This window comes from Hevea brasiliensis, chromosome 2, assembly GCF_030052815.1.
Source record: "Hevea brasiliensis isolate MT/VB/25A 57/8 chromosome 2, ASM3005281v1, whole genome shotgun sequence".
Lineage (NCBI taxonomy): Eukaryota > Viridiplantae > Streptophyta > Magnoliopsida > Malpighiales > Euphorbiaceae > Hevea > Hevea brasiliensis.
In genome coordinates, this window is record NC_079494.1 from 102,765,062 (window position 1) to 102,789,093 (window position 24,032).

The 24,032-nt window shown below is 31.2% G+C and overlaps 1 protein-coding gene across 5 annotated transcripts; it reads right to left on the minus strand.

The window, feature by feature from the left end:
• Nucleotides 1-1,255: 1,255 nt before the first annotated feature.
• LOC110641450 (uncharacterized) lies at nt 1,256-19,725 on the minus strand. 5 transcript variants are annotated; one of them, XM_021793162.2, is made up of 15 exons: nt 19,555-19,725; nt 19,321-19,462; nt 16,058-16,148; nt 15,835-15,919; nt 15,620-15,704; nt 14,825-14,894; nt 12,176-12,245; nt 4,776-4,821; nt 4,387-4,636; nt 4,099-4,304; nt 3,891-3,965; nt 3,442-3,511; nt 3,143-3,223; nt 1,797-1,876; nt 1,256-1,713 (listed from the first exon to the last, which is right to left on the minus strand). In XM_021793162.2, the coding sequence occupies exons 2-15, from the start codon at nt 19,437-19,439 to the stop codon at nt 1,635-1,637; spliced, it is 1,407 nt and encodes a 468-aa protein (XP_021648854.2). In that variant the 5' UTR covers nt 19,440-19,462; nt 19,555-19,725; the 3' UTR covers nt 1,256-1,634. The 5 variants fall into 5 exon arrangements, with proteins under 5 accessions (XP_021648854.2, XP_021648853.2, XP_021648852.2 ...); XM_021793161.2 differs by having other exon boundaries at nt 16,007-16,148; nt 19,321-19,459; nt 19,555-19,724; XM_021793160.2 differs by having other exon boundaries at nt 16,007-16,148; nt 19,555-19,724.
• Nucleotides 19,726-24,032: the final 4,307 nt, after the last annotated feature.

The window sequence follows — 24,032 nt, forward strand, 5'->3', positions numbered from 1 at the left end:
AGTTTGTTTTGATATATGTTAAAAATTATATGTCAATAATTATTTTTTAAGGTTTGATTTTATTTATAAAAAATGAATTTGATTATAATTTATATATATATATTTATGTAAATAAGATAAAATTAAATTAAAATATTATTTCCTAAAAATATTTATACGTTATAAATGAATTATAATTTTAAATGATTTACGTTTAACTATATATTGTTAAAATAAATTACATTAAATCATATAAAAATTCAATTTTCTTAGATATTAAAATAAATTTTATAATTATTTTTATTAAGAATGCAATTATAAATAAAATTAGTTTTTCAAATTACAAAACTATAAAATCAAAATTTAAGATTTTAGAAATACATATTTTTGTTTATTAATTATTTTCAACTATTTAAAAAAACACATTACTATATTTTAATTTTAAAACTTATATATTAATTAAATATTTTTAATTGTATAATTATTTAAATTATATAGTTATTTAATTATATTTATTTACACAATCGTTTGTACTATATTAAATAAGAAATAAATAATTATTTCAACATAAAATTTGAATAGAAGAATTGTTTTATTAATAAGTAATAATTAAAAAAAAATAAGAAAATTAAACGTAAAATTAGATGAAAGCATGATAATAGAATTAAATATTATAAATTAAATTATTTACAAATTTATATTTTTAATATATTTTAAAAATTAATTTATAATAAAATTAAACCGGTTCGATCATCTGATGAAAATGCAAATCAAATTGTGCAGATACTCACCCAAAACCAGCCCCATTTTCTAGACATTTCTGTTTGGTTACCGAAAAGGTTACTCTCACTGTCAAGTTTGATAGATAACTTTGGGTTGACATTGTACCTTTATTTGCTGTTTGACTTATAATCTGCAAGGTCCAACCAGTCCCAATTTGTCAAAACAATGGTTGATTTTTTTTTTTTTTCAATTTTCATCTTTTTTAAAGAAAATGTCGATTACGTCCGAACCAGAAGAAAACTGCCTGGTCCAATTCCAGTCCAATTCAAGGGAGGGGAATTGTTTCAATATGATTCAAACCCATGAAGCTCTGGTTCTAATCTAATGACCAGGCCAGTTCCAACTCGAACCGTACCATGGCGGAGAACATGAAGGGCAACAAATACAAAAACAAAATACACTTTCAGAAAAATTCATGTCTTTCCAGGATATGAAAATACCAAGCCATACCTGAAAAAATGATCTTCAATGCATACAGAGTGATACTAACGTATTGTTGCACCCACCATAAAGCACAAGCTCTGAAATTATGCACCTCAAATTCAACAGTCATGTCTATACAGTTAGTATAATATACAGCTCTTACCTTTCTAGTGATCTCTGTAGCATAACAAAAGCTCAGGACTTGAACAATACACTGATCAAACTCAGAATTATTTACAGTTTCTTGCTGGAACACAAAAAGAGGTGTTGAGATATAAGTACAGCAAGTGTGTTCTCTGTATATCCTCGTGCTTTCTCGTGTCAATTTGAACAAACATTGTCGTAGAAGTCCCAGATAACCATAAAAAGAGAACTTCCCTGTTAAAAGTTATTTCACCTTCTCTATGCTTTCTTATCCATAATACAAAAAGGGCTGGACAAGTTAGAACCTAAACATCATACACAGGCAAGCACTCCTCGATAGGGATACGACAAATTGGACACTTTTTACACTTCTCACAGCAGACACTGCAATATGTTTATTAAGAGTAATAAGCACGACAGAAGAAAGTGGGAGGAAAATGATGAGCCACACGTTTCAAGTACCATACCTGCAAAGGATACGATGTCTACAGGGAAGTAGAACCACGCTGATCTCTCCCTCGAAGCAAACCCTACATAAGACTTTTTCCTAAAAAGTATATTGCAACAATATTTAGATATTAATATGACTGACCATTATAGTGGAAAAAACAGAATATCTGAAGCAAATTCGGATAGGTCATGTCTTTAAGTTTCACAACAACAGAAATATCCAATTCACAGACCTAACAATGCATGAAAGTTTATCACAACTTACTCTGATAGATAATTAAAACCAACCTATACACAAATATATCTCAACTCTGGCTGAAACTTAACAATTGATGCTCGAGAAAAATGGAGGTCTTGGTTTTAACAATAACTAATTGATGTTCTGGCACTAAAGAGACTCAGCACCATGAATATATTTTTATAGTATTTGCAATCCAGTTGCAAGTTTTTTTTTTTTTTTTTTCTATGTTGCAACTGATAATATAAACTAGAACTCAAATGCTTGATTATAGTAGCCTTCTTCGAAATAATTGAATAGCTGTAACCATGTGACAAGTACATTGAAAACAATCTATATATATTTAAAAAAAAAAAATCAAAACAAGGTCTATTTACTTTGTCTTGCAACAATATTATCATTTTCAACATAATCATCCCTGCTTCAAGTGATCATAAAATTGATACAGGAATAAATTCCACATTTCTCTCTTTTCAAACAAGAACATATAAAATGTGTGTGCAACATGCTAAGAAAGTACATCACTTTCAGGTTCTCTCAACTCAATGGAGTTCTCACTTTTCCTTAAAGATATTTAACATTCCTTGAGTTGGCTGAAAGAAAAAACATCACTTTAAACAATAGACACCTAGGTTGATGATTCCACCTCAACAAAACAAGCCTAACTCACTCTGAAGAAAAATGAAGAGGCCCTTCAGGAAGAAATTATAGAACAGATTAATTTAAACAACGAAATTATGTCAAAATTCAGAATTGAAGTGGAATAAACTCACTGTTCAGAAAATTAATAAACTTATTAACCCAAAATGATAGATGCAAATAGTTAGCAATTTAAACCTAAACCCAGAAACAAAAATGGACTAAAGTGACTCACAAGGCAAGAATCATGTCACAGAAAATTAAGACTGTTCAAAGATATGGAAGAAGTTTTGACGCCAATCACAGGTAAAAGCAACATGACAAATAGGACACTTATTTGAAATATATATATAAAAAATGACAAAAAAAAAAACACAAATAACAGAAATTATTCATTTGGACCACATGTCCCCTTAATAAAAAACCAATAATCACTTGTTGGAAAGGGGGAAAAATGAAACTACAAGTCATAGAGGAAAATATTACATTTTGAAGTCTTTCAAACGCCTGCTGGCTATATTTGGTGATTTCTGTCTGTTCACCAAGGGCAGCTTGAAGCCTCCAGACCTGAGAAGAAACCAAATAGATAAAAACAAAATACAGCAGAGAAGCATCATCAATTACTTCGTAACTGGGCAACAAACAGCTCTTAACTGGATTAAAGAACAAAGTAGAACCTCAAGCCACAGGAGAGAGAGAGAGAGAGAGAGAGAGAGAGAGAGAGAGAGATCATAAAATATTGTACTTGCCACAAGAAAAACAAAACATTATATAAAACAAATCACCTCCTCGGCGAGATCCTTTTTAGGCATTTTCTTCACTATCTCAGGAGGATAACCACAAAAAGTGTTGTAGCTGCATGTCAAGGAATGAAATGTAAAAAAGATCAGCAAATACTGCTGATTTAATTTCATGAAATTTTCAGATACTCTACACACAATTCAGCAGCAAGACCACTAATTGCTGCTCCTGTGGCATGTAGAGAAAGAGTATAATATTTCATTAAGAAAAATCAGAAATACAAAATTGCAGACATTTTATAAAATAGGGATATTCAAATGTCAACAAACCACTAAAACTTTTAAGTGAATTTCTGATTTTCAAGGTCTTGCTTCTATTGTTATATCCTCGCTTTTACCCTCACTTAGGGATATCTCGTCATAAAATGAGACATAAAAATGAAACATGTACATATGTTGCTATTGCAGTTGTAAAATCTATAAAATGTACTCACCTAGAGGCTCCCTCGTGGTAAAGTCGGGCCTTTTCCTCTCGACTTCCCTCATCAATTGACCACCAACCCAGTAGCCTGTTTTAACAGATTGAAAAATGAAGAAAGACTAAATTACGTAGTGTTTACACTACATCAAACACTCATATGGACTCAATAGGAATGATGTTGCCCATAAGGTTTGGCTTCTGATGAAAGAAAAACTCAGTACCTAGAACCATGGTGCAAGAACCCCAAGCAGTCATGAGCCCGTGAAGAAAATCTAAAATATATTCCCGAGCTAGATTCACTTCTTAGTAAAAGAATAAGCTTCTCCACCAACTTGGATGCAGCAAATAGCACACCAGCACCTTGAAGTATGAAAAGGGGAGAGAAAAGAATTGGAAGTGGGATATTTTTTGCACCAGCAGGTGTTCCCTGATTTTCATAAGTCACTATATATCTGTTAATAAGATAATACCAGCCAATATCCATGAACACAAATCAATCATATACATACCTCTAAATGCATACAAAGGAGGACTTGAAAAGCAATTAATGGAATTTTCATGATATGGCCACCAATGTCTTGCAGGCCACACATTCTATCCTGAAGTTGATTCTCCTCTGGAGAAACTACTATGCCACTGTTCCAGTCCAGATACCTAATAGTTGTAGAAGATGAACTAACTTCTGTTGTCTGGGAATTTCGATGAATCACTGGATTTGACCATTTTGTACAAACAAGAAACGCAAAGCACTCTGCAATACTGCGGAAAGAAAGTCACTTTTAACAAAATTTTGATGCATTAAAACCTTGAACAAAACTGCAAGGTAGCTCTATTCTGTTCAGTCAATCATTGCAATAAAGAGAGCGTAACTCAAGAGGAGGGATAAGTGAAACAATACCCAAAATTTATGAACAAGTCCCACCAGCCTAAAGCACCTACATCACCTGTAATATATTCAGAATCAGAAATGAGATCATTATTTTGATAGGAATTATCATATTTAAAGTTCAGCAATAAGGATTTCATACACAATTACATAACAGGAGTGTGAGCTATTACATCATGGTGCAGAGCAAAGAGAAGGGCAGAAACCAATTACCATGATTCAAAGGATACATATGCTTTTCCCCTTTTATTATATGCGAGTGAATTCATGTGGATAAGGAAAGATATCAAAATATTACCCCAAGAGTAGACCTAACTAGCCTTTACAGTAATAATTGGATGAAAATCAAAAGAAATCATCCTAAATAGAAATTTTATTCTTTTTTTTTTTTTAAGAGGGAACTGAATAAGGAACATCAGAGGAAGAAGCATCTTATGAAGACTCTCAAGTCTCATGCACATCTGGACATGATGCATTCAAGAGTTCTGCAACATGTTGATTTATTAACCATTTTTTCAAAGATTCACAATACGCTACTTGAAAATGTATCTATAGTATTCACTTTGAAAATATATCTACAGTAACTCAGAATATGTATCATTGAACTGAACCACAAAGGTTGTCGCACCACTTAATTTGGGATTATCAATTCATCAAGATAGATGATCCTGCAGGCAACTCCGCCTAAGTAGTTTGCGCTTAGCCGGTCCCAAGCCCGGATAAAGGAGGAGGGTTGCGGTAGGTGACAACCAGCGTAAAAATTTCGTCACACCCTATGATATGGATTCAAATGATATAAACGTTGGGGCGTCCTCTACTAACGACGCGCTACATCGGAGCCCGGGTGTAGTGATAAATATGCAAAGATGTAGGGCGTTCACCGAAAGCGACGCGCCATGCCGGCGCCCGGGTGTGGTGTTAAGTGAGCAAGGGTTCCCACATCATGGACGGGTGTGGGTAAAGAAGTTAGTCCATAAGACAGATAATAGAACAAATAGTGGAACAGAACACAAGATAGACATAGAAAATAATAGAAGATATCATAGAAGGAGACCAATTAGGAAGGAGCAGGATAGGAGGAGGATCAGGGTTGGTACTTGGAATGTTGGATCACTTACAGGAAAATTAATGGAGCTTGTGGATACCTTGGAAAGGAGAAGGGTGAATATTGCTTGCATTCAGAAAACTAAATGGGTAGGAGAGAAAAGTAAGAAAGTGGATAATTCAGGTACAAATTATGGTTTATCGAAAAGGAGAGAAATATAAACAGTGTGGACATAATCATAGATAGGATATTGAAAGATATTGTGATAAATGTGAAAAGAGTATGAGATATAATTATACTAGTAAAACTAGTACTAGAAGAAGAAATAATAAATATAGTTAGTGCTTATGCCCCACAAATAGGACTAGATAGTGAGAGTAAACAAAGGTTTTGGGAAGATATGGATGATTTAATGCAAAGCATACCAAATGAAGAGAATGTTTTCATTGGTGGAGATTTGAATAGACATGTAGGAAGTGATAGACAAGGTTATGAGAATGTTCATGGAGGTTTTGGTTTTGGTTTTGGAAATCGAAATGAGGGAAAAAGCATTTTGGATTTTGCTATGGCATACGACCTAATACTAGCAAATACCTACTTTATAAAAAGAGAGTCACATTTAGTGACTTTCAAAAGTGGGCAACATAGAAGCCAAATCGACTTCCTCTTAACCAGGAAGACAAATAGAGCTCTATGCAAGGATTGCAAGGTCATTCCAGGAGAAGCTTTAACAAGTCAACATAGGTTGGTGGTCTTGGATGTCAAGTTTAGGAACAATTCAAGTAAGGTCAGAAGAAATAGTGTAGCTCGAACAAAGTGGTGGGAGTTCAAAGGAGTAAAGCAAGTGAAGTTCAAAAATGAGCTTCTTGAGTCCGAAGTATGGAAGCTAGATATGGAGGCCAATGATATGTGGATACAGATGGCATCAAAGATTAGAGAAGTAGCTAGAAAAGTACTTGGGGAGTCTAAAGGACATGGACCACCCTCAAAAGAGAGATGGTGGTGGAATGAGGAAGTACAAAAGGCATTGAAGAGAAAAAGGGAATGGTATAAGAAATTACCTAAAAGTGATAATAATGAGGCATATGAACAAGACAAGATAGCAAAGAAAGAGGCAAAAAGGCGCTTAGCCAAGCAAGAGCACAGCCTTTGAAAAGTTATATGAGAAACTTGGAACTAAAGAAGGGAGAAAGATATTTATAGAATAGCAAGGAGTAGAGAAAGGAAATGTCAAGATCTCAATCAAGTTAGGTGCATTAAGGATAAAGAAGGAAAAGTGTTGGTGAAAGATGAGGACATTAAAGAAAGATGGAGAAATTATTTTAATGATCTCTTTAATAATAGTCAAAATGGAAATAGCGTGAATATAGATTATAGAACAATAGAAAAGAATGTAAATTATACTAGAAGGATTAGATCTTTAGAAGTAAAGGAAGCACTTAAGAGAATGAAAGTAGGTAAAGCCTGTGGACCCGATGAAATACCAATTGAAGTGTGGAAGTATTTGGGAGATATGGGAGTGGCATGGTTAACTAAATTATTTAATAAGATTCTAAACTCAAAGAAAATGCGATGAATGGAGGAAGAGTATTTTAGTACCTATTTTTAAAAATAAGGAGACATACAGAGTTGCACAAACTATAGGGGAATTAAACTCCTCAGCCATACTAAGCAGTTGTGGGAGAGAGATGTGACGCATCTCCGACGTCATGATACTACTATCTCTCTCAATCAATTTGGTTTCATGCACAGTCGTTCAAGCTGTGGAAGCGATCTTTCTCATTAGAAGCTTAATGGAGAAATATAGAGATGGGAAGAAAGATCTACACATGGTTTTTATTGATTTGGAGAAGGCTTATGATAGTGTTTCAAGAGAGGTCTTATGGAATGCGTTAGAACAAAAGAGGGTATCTATTAGGTATATACAAGTATTGAAAGATATGTATGAAGGAGCAACTACTATCATGCGCAAAGTGGAGGGGACACAAGAGATTTTCCGATCTCAATTGGATTACACCAAGGATCACCATAAGCCCTTACCTTTTACATTAGTTTTAGATGAACTGACTAAACATATACAAGAGAGTATTCCTTGGTGCATGATGTTTGCGGATGATATTGTTACGATAGATGAGACACGAAGGAGTCAATAGGAAGCTAGAACTTTGGAGAAGTACTCTAGAGTCAAAGGGTTTTAAGTTAAGTAGAACGAAGACAGAATACATGCATTGCAAGTTCAGTGAAGGCCAAACTGGTGATAGGGAAGGAGTTAGTTTGAATGGAGTGGCACTGTCCCAAAGTAATCACTTTAAATATCTAGGCTCAGTCCTTCAAGTAGATGGGGGATGTGAGGAGGATGTTAGTCATAGGATTAAAGCCGGATGGTTGAAGTGGAGACGTGCCACGGGAGTTTTATGTGATCGTAAGATTCCCAATAAATTAAAAGGAAAATTTTACCGCATGACCATACGAATGGCTATGCTATATGGTAGTGAGTGTTGGGCACTGAAAGAGTCCTACGCATCTAAGATAAGAGTTGCAGAGATGAGAATGTTAAGGTGGATGAGTGGCCATACTAGACTAGATAAAGTCCGTAATGAAAGTATTAGAGAAAAGGTAGGAGTGGTGCCAATTGAAGATAAGTTGAGAGAAGGGAGATTGAGGTGGTTTGGTCATGTGAAGCGTAGACATACGGAGGCTCCAGTTAGACAAGTAGAGCACATTAGGCTAGAGGATAGAAAGAAAAAAAGGGGTAGACCTAAATTGACTTGGAGGAGAGTAGTACAGCATGACTTAAAAGCATTACACATTTCTGAAGATTTAACACAAAATCGTTCAGAGTGGAAAAAGCGAATCCATATAGCCGACCCCAAATTTTTGGGATAAAGGCTTAGTTGAGTTGAGTTGAGTTGAGTAGATGATCCTGCAGGCATTATCACAAAACAAATAATCTTTTCCCAATAAAAAATCTGCACTCTAATTGAATTTAGATATGACTACTGACATGTATATAAAGGAGGTTCCCAGTTAGAAGGTATACATATCCATAGTTCAAAAGAAGAAATCCGTCGACTCGTATCACTCACATTTTGAGAAAACCATTTATGCTGTGTTTGGTAAGGGGAAAGGGGAGGAGAGAAAATGAGTTGTGGAGCTCACAAATTTAGATCTTAAGATGTCAGCCCTTCAATTTTCTTTCCTCCTCCCTTTCCTCCCTTCTCCCAAAAACGGCATTAGTAAATTAAAAATCTCTCTCTAGGTTACAGTGAAGCTATAGTTTCCTAACATCTTCAAGTGGGCACACCACCCCAGTAATATACACGGCAACCTAATGAGCACATAAATGGGCACAATCCACATAATTTTTCCAAATTGGATATGGAAAACAACACAAAATGTGGTAACCCTTCACCAACTTAAGAAACCATTAACAAACAGGGAATCCATTGCAATTTGCAACAATCATTATTCCAGCATTTTATCCCAGAAAAACTACCCAAATTCAGTCAAACACTGACACTGAAAGATTGACCAAGTGAATGGACTCCAAGAAGCATGAAGCAATCATGAAACAGAAGTGCGCACGAAATTGCTCACTTTAAGCCAGGGAAAAGTTCAGTAGCAAATGGGAAGTATCAAGGAAAAACAAGACCATGCAGACAGACACATGCATTCACTGAAATATACAGACAATACTTAACTCAACTAAACCTTTATCCCAAGAAATTGGGGTCAGCTATATGGATTCTCTTTCTCCATTTTAAACGATTTTCGATTAAATCCTCGGAAATGTGTAATGCTTCTAGGACATGTACTACTCTCCTCCAAGTCAGTTTAGGTCTACCCCTTCTTTTCTTTGTATCCTCTAACCTAATGTGCTCTATTTGTCTAACTTGAGCCTCCGTATGTCTATGCTTCACGTGACCAAATCACCTCAATATCCCTTCTCTCAACTTATCCTCAATTGGCACTGCTTCTACCTTTTCTCTAATACTTTCATTACGGACTTCATCTAATCTAGTATGACCACTCATTCACCTTAATATTCTCATCTCCGCAACTCTTATCTTAGACACATACGACTCTTTCAGTACCCAACACTCACAACTATATAACATGGCCGGTCGTATGACTGTACGGTAAAATTTTCCTTTCAACTTATTGGAAATTTTGCGATCACATAAAACTCTCGTGGCACTTGTCCACTTCAATCATCCGGCTTTAATCCTATAACTAGCATCCTCCTCACATCCCCCATCTACTTGAAGAATTGAGCTGAGATATTTAAAGTTATTACGTTGGGGCAGTACCACTCCATCCAAACTAACTCCTTCCCTATCACCAGTTCGGCCTTCACCGAATTTGCAATGCATGTATTCTGTCTTCGTTCTGCTTAACTTAAAACCCTTTGACTCTAGAGTACTTCTCCAAAGCTCTAACTTTCTATTAACTCATTCTCACGTCTCATCTATCAAAACTATATCATCTGCAAATATCATGCACCAAAGGATACTCTCTTGTATATGTTTCGTCAATTCATCTAAAACTAATGTAAAAAGGTAAGGGCTTATAGCTGAACCTTGATGTAATCCAATTGAGATATGAAAATCTCGTGTCCCCTCTCACTGTGCACACAATAGTAGTTGCTCTTTCATACATATCTTTCAACACTTGTGTGTACCTAATAGATACCATCTTTTGTTCTAACACTCTCCATAAGACATCTCTTGGAGCACTATCATAAGTCTTCTCCAAATCGATAAAAACCATGTGTAGATCTTTCTTCACATCTCTATATTTCTCCATCAAGCTTCTAATCAGAAAGATCGCTTCCATAGTTGAACGACCGGGCATGAAGCCAAATTGATTGGGAGAGATAGAAGTGTCATGATGTAGTCGATGCTCCACAACTTCATAGTATGGCTCATGAGTTTAATTTCCCTATAGTGTGAGCAACTCTGTATGTTATATGGTAGTGAATGTTGGGCACTGAAAAAGTCGTATGCGTCTAAGATAGGAGTTGCAGAGATGAGAATGTTAAGGTGGATGAGTGGCCATACTAGACTAGATAAAGTCCGTAATTAGAGTATTAAAGAAAAGGTAGGAGTGGTGCCAACTGAAGATAAGTTGAGAGAAGAAAGATTGAGGTGGTTTGGTCATGTGAAGCGTAGACATACGGAGGCTCCAGTTAAACAAGTAGAGCACATTAGATTAGAGGATAGAAAGAAAAAAAGGGGTAGACCTAAATTGACTTGGAGGAGAGTAGTACAACATGACCTAGAAGCATTACATACTTCTGAGGATTTAACCCAAAATCGTTTAGAGTGGAGAAAGCGAATCCATATAGCCAACCCCAAATTTTTGGGATAAAGGCTTAGTTGAGTTGAGTTGAGTTGTACTAAAATACTCTTCCATTCCTTAGGCATTTTCTTTGAGTTTAGAATCTTATTAAACAATTTAGTTAACCACTGAAATCGACAGATAATAAAAAATTTATATTGCATCTATGATTCTTTATAAACCCCGAGGAAAAAATAAAAATAGGTCCAGTAATCAACATATTGCAGGAGCTAGAAGTCACAACTAGAAAAAAAAAATGTCTTAAAGAGTGACTGCATGAAAGCCGATATGTAGTAATTGGATTACATCTGAAAAGAATATATAACACTACAATGGAGTAACAGTAGCTTTTTATTTTGCCACATAAGGCATTAATGGTTGAAAAAGAAATATGAATTTCTTGAGATAAAAATCCATACAAAAGCAGAGGTCAAGTCACTGGAAGTTACAATTCTATTGCAAGAAAAAAGATTGCCTCTGTTGCTTCTCTTTGCCAACCAAACGAAACTAGTTCAAGAAAAGTTCACCCCATTGCATCTATGAGGATTTAGAGCCAGCTGCTCATTAGATACTTTTCTAGACAGCTTTGGGGCTTCAAGAACTTGATTTGACGCCAACCAATAAAATCACCGCCTGAAAATTCTGTGTCACTAACCTCCATCCAAGACTCCTTTTTTTGCCAACCAAGACATGCTATTTCCATAGGGAAGCACAAAATTCTAATCCACCAGCAAAGAGGGTGAAGTTGCAAGCCTCTGAACACTTAGTCACGCGCTTTTTATTTCTTTTTCTAATAAGAAAAAATCACACCTTAACTCCAGTTCATGAATTTGTTTTCATCTAAATCAGCCTTTAGCAGGCTTTCTTCGGCACCAATATTTTAACTGATATCATAGAACTTGATAGAACCAAATTGTGGCTTTCTGATTTTCAATTACTTTACTTTTTCATATAAAAAATCTCCTAATAGAAATATTTGATGCAAGCAAAAAGATGCAATAGAATCAAGTAAAGTTTGAGAAATTACCACATAGCTTCAGAAGGGTGAAGACCGTAGCAGCCACAAAGAAGACCATAGATATTGCAACCCAGAAGTGCTGCAAAAAGTAGATGCATTTATCACTATCATTCAAATTCATATATTCTTAGCATATATGTGTCCTAATTGCATTTTCAAATTGCAAATCTACATATTTCAGAATACCCAGTTGCCACTCTTCAGACCTTCATGGATAGTATCACCAACATAATAAAATTTTGCACTTACTGTTGAAGATCTCCAACATAATAAAATTACCCCAAATCATAAAACAGGTAAGGCATTTTTTCCACGTGAACAAAATAGAGCAATAATAGCATGCACACAATAAACATCATAAATCCATTAATAAAGGAAAGCAAAGCAATTGCTTGTGACCTATACCACAAGATAATCCTAGATGGCACAAGAACTTTCCATGAAGTAATTGTCTTGGTTGTTCACCTCGACAAAAAAAAATAAAATAAAAATGGAAGGCTTTAATAAAAACCACTAATATACACCTGACCTATAATACTTAAAATGACACAGAAGTTCAAATTTTACAAAAATTTAAGTTAGACCATTAAAAACCTGAGAGGCCCATTTGCATTCAAAATCACCAACCCCTCCTACTTCTTCTTCTTCTTCTTCTTCTTCTTCTTCTCTAGTTTTGTTGTGACCATACCCTTTAGAGAAATGTCCTAAAACAGCCATTTTTTCCCGTTACAAAGTGATACAACACCATTTGTAATAGGAAAATCCATCCTATTACATAACAGGTTATTTTTAAAACCTTGTCCCCATTAGGCCCTAGCCTTCCTGTCAAGGGGACACAGAAAATAAATAATTTCAGCCTGTTGAAAGCCCAGAATAAACAACCACATCACACATGGTAGTGGCCTAGTGGGCATGGGTTGGCTTTGATACCATTTAGAACAGTTCTGATCCATCAACCAAATTATCCTAGCTGGGGTTGTTTTTAAGGTCATTGAACCTAACAATTATACTTTGGATCTCCCAATAACACTATTTATAGAATGTGGGGCACAAAATTGGAGACGGAAAATTTTGAGGAAATATGAAATATATGTACAAAATAAGATTGTTGAAAAATTCACAGAATACAAATACACACACATGCACGTAGATTAGAATAATGATCACAGAAAGAAAGAATAACACAGCAAAAGGAATTTTACATAGTTTGACGAAGTGCCTACATCCTGTTACGTACCAGACTTGCACAACTTACTGGAACAGAGAAATAGGAAGAGAAAGGGACAGAAATAGACTAGGCTGAGGAAAGAAATGGAGAGGGAATAAGATTTAAAGAGAATTAGAGAAGAGGAGAGATAGAATGAGAGCAGAAATAGAGAGAGAAAGAGGAAGAAGAAGAAAGAAAGACGAGATCTGCATTTGTTATTAATTTTAGGAATGCCCAATTACAAGTGCCTCCCTCCTATTTATACCAGATCTTCCAGAACAGGGTTTCAGCACCAAGTTTCAGGGTAACAGAGAAGAAATTGGGAAAGAAAGAAATGAGAGGGAATTGCAGAAAAAGAATATTAATTTCAGCAAAAACCCTAATATCAGGATTTGTACCTTGAAAAGAACTGAAGGAAAAAAGAAAAAAAAAATTCCAATTCAAGAACCTGAAACAGAGCCGCGGGTTGGAAAAATTGGAAATGGAAGAAATTTAGAAGTAATTGCAGCAGAAGATTGTGAAGATAGAGTCGCAAGAGAGGAAGAATATAGGAGAAAGAGAAATTAAGAAAAAAGGAAGAAGGAAAGAATTTCAAGAACAGGTTTTGCCAAGAACAAGAAACAAAAGGAAAAGAAAGGGAAGAATTTCAGGGAAGAAGAAAGAAGAATTTAGAGGGAAAGAAGGAAGAGAGAGAGAAAAACAGAAAGAAACCTGATTCTGGCCTTGATGCAACTCGGATGAACCTTTTTTTCTTAAGGTCAAGCCCACTCAGAAACCTTGCTTTGATACCACTACCAACACAACTTACTGGGAACAGAGAAATAGGGAGAGAAATGGATAGAAATAAACTGGGCAAGAAGAGAAATAGAAAGGGAAGAAGATTTAGAGACAAATAGAGAAGAGGAGAGATAGAAAGAGAGCAGAAATAGAGAGAGAGAGAGAGAGAGAGAGAGCAGAAATAGAGAGAGAGAGAGAGAGAGAGAGAGAGAGAGAGAGAGAAAGGGGGGGGGGGGGGGGTGGTGGGGGGGAGAAGAAGAAAGAAAGAAGAATTCTGCATTTGTTATTGATTTTAGGAATGCCCCAATTACAAGTAACTCCCTCCTATTTATACTAACACCTACTACTTGTAACAAAATAACAGAATACTGCCCTGCCCATTTCAGTCAGCCCACCTAAGTCAGCTCATCAAGCTCTCCCATCCCTTGGTCATAATATTTGCTGTAAAAGAGAAGATTACAAGTGCATATTTATAAAGTTGATAAAGTTTTACTTTCACAAGTATGATTATTCAAGCATTTTGTACTCTTTAATAAACTATAATGCAACCTTTTTTTCTTTTTTTTTTTTTACCTTTTTTGGGGATGAAGAGGGAGAGGGAGGGGAAGAGAAGAAATAAGCCCAAAAACAATTGCTAAAGGACTTCAACAGCTCTTCAAGTTAACAAAACTCACAGGTAATGTCTCCCATATCGATTCATCATTCATGCTTTCTTCTTCTCCAGGCATTAGAGCCCTACACATTCTGCACAGTAAAAGAGAATCAGCTATGGTATTACAGACAAAAATTAATTATCGGTCCAGAAAAAGATAAAGGCATGGATAGAATCAGGGTACAGAATAAGGTCAACTGGAGTTTCCAGTAATAAATGGCTAAGCAAAGGCCGACACAAAAATTTTAGAATTGGCATTCCATATATCATATAGGATATTCAGATTTCACGCAAAATGGATGCAGGATTCCTATCCTGAAGATTAGAATTTTGTTATTAAATCAAGTGCAAATTTTGATGCACTGAAAATTTGTCTTCAATAAGCGGTCATAGCTTGATGAAGAAAGGAAACATTGGCTGAAAATTGCCAAGCATGAGCTGCACAACCTTTCATGCACAAAGTGGTATTAGTCTGTAGAATGGTCTAAAAAGTGGGAATCATGTGGAGAAAGAATATCTAAATATAAAAGACAAGGCAAGTGTATGAACATATTGAGCTCAATTAGATACCTATGTCAATAAATTGGCATTGTAATGAATTCAACAAAAATTGAAGGAAAATACAAAGGACAATATTAAAGAATAGCATCTTTCTTAACTTTGTTTATGACATGAAGCTAATATGTTAACCAAGAAACTATGACCTGTTGATAAAAAAAATCTTCATGATAATAAGCACTAGCATTCAATATGGGGCAGCATAAGATGTCCAAAAGAGCAAATTATTATAATGAACTGATAAATGCTATGGAAATACCTGAAATTGTCTATTAGAATAATTATTTCAAATGCCAACAAAGGAATGAAGACAATCTTCAAGTTTACAGCTGCAACACCATGAACTACAAAAGAAGACAAGGCATTAAACAAGATTGAAGAGCCACACACCCGTACAAAATAACTAGGAGAATTTAAACAGCAGTGACTGATCCTCAACAACGCAAAAGCAATAACAGGGTGTTTGCCATATACCATAAAGACTCTCAAGATAAATACAAAGAAGCAGTTCAAATGCAATGAGCAATGGTGTTGCTACGACTGCATGACATGGTGCCCACTGTCCAAGAAAAAAAAAAACCTCAATAGTACATTTTCAGAAATTGGCATCAAAAAAATGGTGACCCAAAAGAGAGAATTATTGTACCAAAATATTGGGGGAAAAAGGTAAGTCTTGTACAAATTCATATTGACATACATGACGATTATGTGGAACTGATGGAGCAGGTAGTGAAAATCTTCCTCGAGCAATAACTCCATGGAACAACCAAAGAGGAAAGAAAATCAACCTGAAATTGAAATCAAAACATAAACTAGTCGAGTCCATGATTGCATGCTTCCAAATAACAAGATATTATAAATTAACATCAAATTCACAAATTTACAACACGCTAGAAAGGAAATTCCACCCAACTTATATCTTCTAAATACTCAAAAATGGAGGCAAAAAAAATAAAATAAAATAAATGATAGAGAAATGAAACTTTTCAGCAATTGAGGGGGAAAATCACTGCTTCCATAACCTATCAAAATTCACCTAATTCCATTTTACTATTTTAGCTTATTTCATCTCTGGCTAAGCAATCCACCATCGTGCAAAAAATTATTTGTAGTTCCTAAGTTGTCTTAAGCCTTGACTAAAAATTTAAAAGATAAATAATCCAACCGTTCATATTTTCCTTTGCCTCTACTTCCAAGCAAGTGACACTACTAGATTCAACTTATGCATAATTCCCAACTTAACTAAACAATTCCCCCACCACAATAGATAAACTGTTCAAAACAACAGAGAAAACCGTCACAATTTTAGAATAAAGAAAAATAAAAGGTCCCCAACAAGCCTCCTGGAGTCATGAGTAATGACACAAGGAGATGTTGTAGAAGCAATTGAAACATTGCTCTCGGTAGTGTTGATAAACACTCACTTCCCACTATTATGGAAGAAGAACCTATCCAACATGTAACTTTGTTTTGTTGTTGAGGGGGTGGTATGGTTGTGGACTTTCACGGGCGCATTTCTGTCCCACTACTTGCATCATATCACACAACCATAACATCTCCATATGCACCACACTTAAGAGTTTTCAATATTAATACACGAAATTTAGCTTCTAATAGTACAATTTACAATCTTTACAGGCCACAATCCACTAAAAAGGTAATTTATTTCCTTATCATAACCATGATTTCAAGTATTGGCCAATACCCATTGGAAATTTCAAGGGTAAAATTATGCGAGCTTGTTTTGTTTGCACCCATATCACAAATACAAGTAACGACACTGTTGTTACACCACAGGAGCAGTTATTAAAGCAGTTAAGCTTATAAACTCTTTTTCAATGAATAGATATTTTAGGCGTAGTACTAATATGTTCCACAGTTCCTTAAATTATTGCTAAACTATGAATTCATTTTCCTTTTGTTATAAAAAAATTGAAGGACCAATAGCAGTGGCTGTTATGTTATATCTATGCAACCCCAATACCCCAAGATTATGGTGGCAATTTTAAACCTTGGTCATAACTCCCAAACTATAGTAACCCATAACTATATAACTCCACTCAATGTAAACTATTTAATCATGGCTGAAGGTTGTGGAAGTGGTTGGAAGGTGGTGGTTTGGTTGCATGGAGAAATTCAACAGCTTTAAGACAGCTTCTTGCTTTTCAACAAAGGTCAATCATATCAATTTCTTGACAAACATCAGGTAGTAAGTTTCTAACCCATTCTGTAGACTCCATTATATGATCTATTATGAAATTAATAGTTTAATCCCTTACCAATAAAAATGAGGTTCACTCATCAGCTCCTCTACCTTGATCTCATCTTCCTCCCAATAATACTACAAACAAAAGCTTAACATATCACTCACTAACTCCATCAGCTGTAATACTCATTTGCTAGAACCTGCACTTTGACGAGTACAATAAGAACAGCATTTCCTTCAAACAGGTGCTTAGTAATAACAAAATCATTTATGTTGTGAGTATGACCTCCTAAAAGAAACCCAGTTCAGACAAATATTCACTGATAGAGTTCCTCTCAAACAACAAACTGTTATAATCCTATTGCAAGAAAATTTGTGACCCCACATTGAAAATATGGGATTTCAATGTGAGTTATATATGAACTTGGGCTCTCCAACCTCAACAGCTAGCTTTTGGATTGTGGTTCTCCTAAGTTCGTATCAATGGTATCAAAGCCATCCATTTTAACTCCCAGTTGTAATCGTGCGGTGCAGGTAGTGATGTCTGCATAGCAATGTTCACCTAGGCCTAGATTAAGCTAGCGTAAAGCTAGCCTGCGTGGGCACCAAGATTGCAGAGCGTGGTGAAATGTTATAATCCCATTGTAAGAAAAGTTGTGTTCCATATTAAAAGTATGGAATTTCAATGTGAGGTACATATGAGCTCTCTAACCTCAATAGCTAGCTTCTTAGGTGTAGTTCTCCTAAGTTTGTATCACAAACATGCCACAATTTACCTACTTCACACCTTGCTAACTTCTCCACAAAGGGCAATGACAACTTCAGGTGACTTCCTGCTGCCAAAGGAAGCAATTACCTGCCAAACATTCCATTCATCTAACTCACAAATTCCCATTTTAAAAAAGTGTTATCTATAGTGTCATCTATCAAAACACCTTTAGTTGAATATATTTAGCAAATTGGGGCTGCATGTTCTCTTAAAATTCAATTCAACAGGGATTATCATACTTGTAGTAATGAACAAGCCACTTCCATTTTATGATAATGCACTCGATCCAGTAAGCCTATAAAAAGTTGTTCATCTCTCTCTCTCTCTCTCTCTCTCTCTCTCTCTCTCTCTCTCTGTGCCCCCACAATAATAACAAAATGAACGATGTGGCCAGGTATACTACCAAAGATAATTCTAGTTTTTCCCACCTTTTCTCCAAAATAAGTGTATCTCACTCGAAGAGTCCTATTTCGTCCTTTTACCCTCATCATCATTTACCCTTTACAGAAACTTTACTAATCCCCTAGAATTTTCTGCCACGGAGATTTAAAGAAACTGAACCTTATCAAGCCAGTGAACAATTGAATGTTTACATTACATGAAAATTCAATACACATTCTTCTGCACTTCTCTGCCATCTTTGTTTCAATTCAAAAAAGAATTTATGACTTCCAAATCCATTTATTTTCAGCTCATTTGTATAAAAATATAATAAAAAAGAAAAGAAAAAGAATCACTGGAAGCGATATTTATAACGAGATGTGATTATTTTCCAAGAGAACAACGCAAGCCCATTCCTTGCCTGCAAAACCCAACAGTCCCAAACCACCAAACAAAACGCGCCAAAATTCTACCACTTACACAAATTCAACACCCGCAAGAATCCTTCAATCCACAGCCAACCTCAGTTAATTAAATTCAATTAAAAATCCCACAATTAACAAGCACAAAAGACAAAAATAATAATAAATTAAATTTTACTGACCACCAAGAGTAGGAGACAGCGTGGTCGAGCTTGAAGACGAGAAAGAGGGTGAAAAAGAAGAGAAGACTATGAGCAGCCAGGGCCTGCACGGACTTCAAAACCCTTCTCCAGCTCATCATCCTCTTGTCCTACCCTTTCACTGCTAAATTAAGAGCCAAAAAAACAGAATTTTAATACAGAAGAAAAAATTGGGCAACGAAATCACAAATCAAAGCGAAGAGAAAGAAGAAAAACCAGTATAATAAAGCCCTATCTCGCTAGAAGGAAGATGATGCAGCTCTCTGTGACTGAACAAAAAATTTAAAAATGATGGGAAATGAGGAGGTCAGGTCTCATGTACAGTGGGCGCCATTGGAGAAAAGAAACCTCTCGCTCTCTCTCTCTCTCTCTTCACTCTTTGATTAATAAAAAACAAAGCGCATTTACTCTCGCTCCCTCGACGGCTTTGCTTCCACGCCAAAGCAACGCCGCTAATTTAAAATATTAAATTAAAGATTCTCAAAAATATTAAAATAAAATTAAAAAAAATGGTTTCTCTTTGTTTTTTCCGCATTTTAATTTTCTTATTTTAAGCTCTGTTTGTCTTCTACAGAAAAAAAAAATTAATATATTAATTAAAAATATTAAAATTAATTTAACTTCAATTTAATGTGTTTTTAGTTATAAAATATAAATAATTAAATAACTTTTAAATTTTTTTTTTCATTTCCATTTTCATATTATTAAAATTTAAAAAAAAAAATTAGTCAGATGTAAGACAAACCAGATTGATTTTTTTCATCATTGGCAATTACGCAAATTGAAGACTTTGGATAATTAAAAAATATTATATAGTTAATGCGTTCACACGGTGGAGATGAATTATCAATCACAAATGTCTAAAACTGGAATCAGATCCTTTTTTTATTTTTGGAATCAAGTCATTGTTAGTATTAATTTCTCTCTTAAACCGACATCCCATATTTGTATTTTTTAAAAAAATTAATGAAATTTCTGTGTTATCCATGATAATGTATATATATATATATATATATATATATATTATTTTTTAATTAAAAAAATATTAATATTATTATTTAAAATTTTAAAATATTAATAATAAATTTTAATTAAATAAATTATAATTACTTTTAAATTAATAAATTTAATAATTATAATTTTTTTAATTGTCATAAATTATTTTTTATATATAATAATAATAATAAAATTATTTTTAAATAATAAAAATAAAATAAAATTAAAGTAAATTAAAATTTATTAAATACATAAAAGGAAGAAAAAAAACTTTCAAATATTAATTTTTCTTTAAAATAAATATTAACTTTGATTTTACTGTAATTGACTTTTTAAATTAAAAATTATAAATATAATAACATATGATAATTATATTTAGTAATTATATTATATATGTTTAAAAAATATAAAAATATTTAATGTTGGCTTTTCTATTTTAAAAAATTAAAAATTAATGAATAGGTATTACCTTTAATAATTTTACATTTTAAAAAAAATTAATCATTAATTTCTCATAAAATTTAAATATGCTTGATTGTAATTTAGAGCAGATATTTAAAAAAAATTAAACTTTTAATTGTAGTAATAATTGGCTAATAATTATAATATTAGTTGAATTTTAAAATTAAATATCTTGAATTATCAAATTATTAATAATTAAATATTAAATTTAATTACAGTAAATGTATTTAAAAATATTTCACTTTTGTTGACTTTTTAAATTAAAAAGTAAAAAATTTGTAATGAATAATAATTATATTTAGGAATCAATACTTTTTGTATTATTTAAATTAGCATATTACTCATGCTATTCATGGATAATTTATATTTTATATTTTTTAATTTAATTTTTAAATATACTTAAAATAAAATAAATTATTATTATTAAATTAATTTTAAATTAAAATTTATCTCTTATTTAATTTAATTTGAATAAATTTTTACCTATTATAATAATAAATTTTTAATTAATTTATATTATAATTAATTAAAATACCTATTTAATTCTTTTTATACATTTATTAAGAGTAATTTTTATGATTATTTTATTTAAAATGTAATTAAAGTACTTTATTTAAAAAATAATTTAAATTTCATAAAATTTTTATGTTTTATCTCATAATTTATGTAAAACGTATTTATTTTTTATAAATTATAGAAAATATATTAAATTAATGAGAAAATAATATTATTTTAAAAATATATAAATATAATATTTTTTTGTTATTAATATATTAAAAAATTATCAAATTACCAATATGGAATTGAATTATTTAACTTCAATAATAATAAAAATACATAATATTATTATAAATTAAAAATAACATTATATTATATTATTTTCAAAATTACTACATCTAACTGTAAATTTTTTTATTAATCTCAATTTTTTTTATAAAATAATTATTTGATAAAAATAGTTATCACTTTACATAAATTTGTAATATAAAATAAATACATTTCATAAAAGTTATAATTTTAAAATGTCATAATTTCTATTATTAAAATAAATACTATAAATACATACAATTTTTCAAAAAGCAAATTTTATGATTATAATATTGTAAATTTAATTATTCTTAATCATTTTTATTTGTAGCTAAATTTTCAATATTATTATATTTACAATTTATCTTTAAAATTCTACTTCTATATAAAAATATAGTTAAGAGATAATTTATACCCTAAGATATAGATATTTAATTAAACTTTAAAAATAATTTTGATGAAAATTAATTATAATAAAATATAGATAATCAAAATATTAATTATAATTTTATTCGATATATAATTATAATGAAATAAGATATTCAAAGTTTAAGAAATATTAAATAAAAAATTTTAAAAAATTAATAATTAAATAAATATTAATTAGATATATTTAAATAAATAAATTTTGAGAATGATAACTAATAATTTTGAAAGAAATAATAAAATATACAAAATAGTTGAGCACATTTAGGTTAAATAAAAATACTTTGTGAAAGAATAGTATTTAACGTGTATCAAAAATCTCATATGATACTATATATTGACAAATAAATGAAAAACATTTAAATAAAAAAATAATTTATAAGTAAATATTATTAAATTGAAAAATGATAAAAAAAACATTTAAATTCAATTTTTTAAAAGTAAAATATTTCTTATTTACATTGTTATTTTAATTAAATTGCCATAAGTTGGTCATAATAATGATGACGATAATAATAATAATAATAATAATAATAATAATAATAATAATAATAATAATAATAATAATAATAATAATTCATTAATTTTAGAAAAATACAAAATATTAAATTATTAATATAAAAAATAATATATACTAATTATAAATAAGTCCAATCTCTATATTTTATTTTTATAACTTTTATGTATATACTTTTGTCTCTCGAATTTTTTAATAAAGATTTTATAATAAAAAATATAACAATGCAATAAAAATATTTGTTAAAGATATGAGATAATTTAAGATTGAATTATATGATAGTTGATTATTAAATTATAAATTAATGATTAATTTTTTTTTAAATTCATGACCATCAATAATTTATTATTATTATTATTATTATTATTATTATTATTATTATTATTATTATAGAGAGTAATATTTGGTAAATAATATTTTTACAAAAATGAATTTATAAAAAAATAATATAAATAATTTTTAAATATTATATTTAATCATAAAATATCTTAATTTTTAAAAATCAAAATAAAAAAATAATAATTTAAGTCATAAATATTAAAGTAATATTGTAAGTAATAATAATAATTATAAAAAAATAAAAATAATAATTAGTATTTATAAAATAATATAAATAATTTATAAATATTACATTTAATTACTAAATATTTTAATTTTTTAAAAAATAGTAATTTGAATCATAAATAATAAATGAGAGTGTTTATAAATGAGAGTATTTATTATTAATTATAAAATTATAAATTAATAGTCAATATTTCTTAAATTAATAGTCAATAATTACTTTTATTATTATTATTATTATTATTATTATCACTAAACGTAACATATGATAAATAATATTTTATATAAATGAATTTATAAAAAATAATATAAATAATTTTTAAATATTATATTTAATCATAAAATATTTTAATTTTTTAAAAATTAGATTTTAAATAAAATAATGTTTTAACTAATAAATGTTAAAGTAGTATTATAAAAAATAATAATAATTAAAAGAAGAATTAAAAATTAAATAATAATTAGTATTTACAGAATAATATAAATAATTTATAAATATTGTATTTAACTACAAAATGTCTTAATTTTTTAAAAATCATATTTTAAAGATAATAATATTTTAACTAATAAATGTTAAAGTAGTAATATAAAAAATAATAATAATTAAAAAAAAATAATTAAAAATGAAATAATAATTAGTATTTACATAATAAAGTGTAATAATTAAGTAATTTATAACTCATATACGCATAATTAGAAAATTAATAATTTAATTATAATTTAAATAACTTATATAATTAATCAATAAAAAATAAAACTTCAATGGGGCAGGTATATATATATATATATATATAATTTTTTTAAATAATAATAAAATAATATAATATGATTAATACTAATATTAGTTATTTATTAATTATATTATAAATAATATCAAAAAAATAATAAAAATTGATTATTAATATAAATTTCTTATTTTTCATTA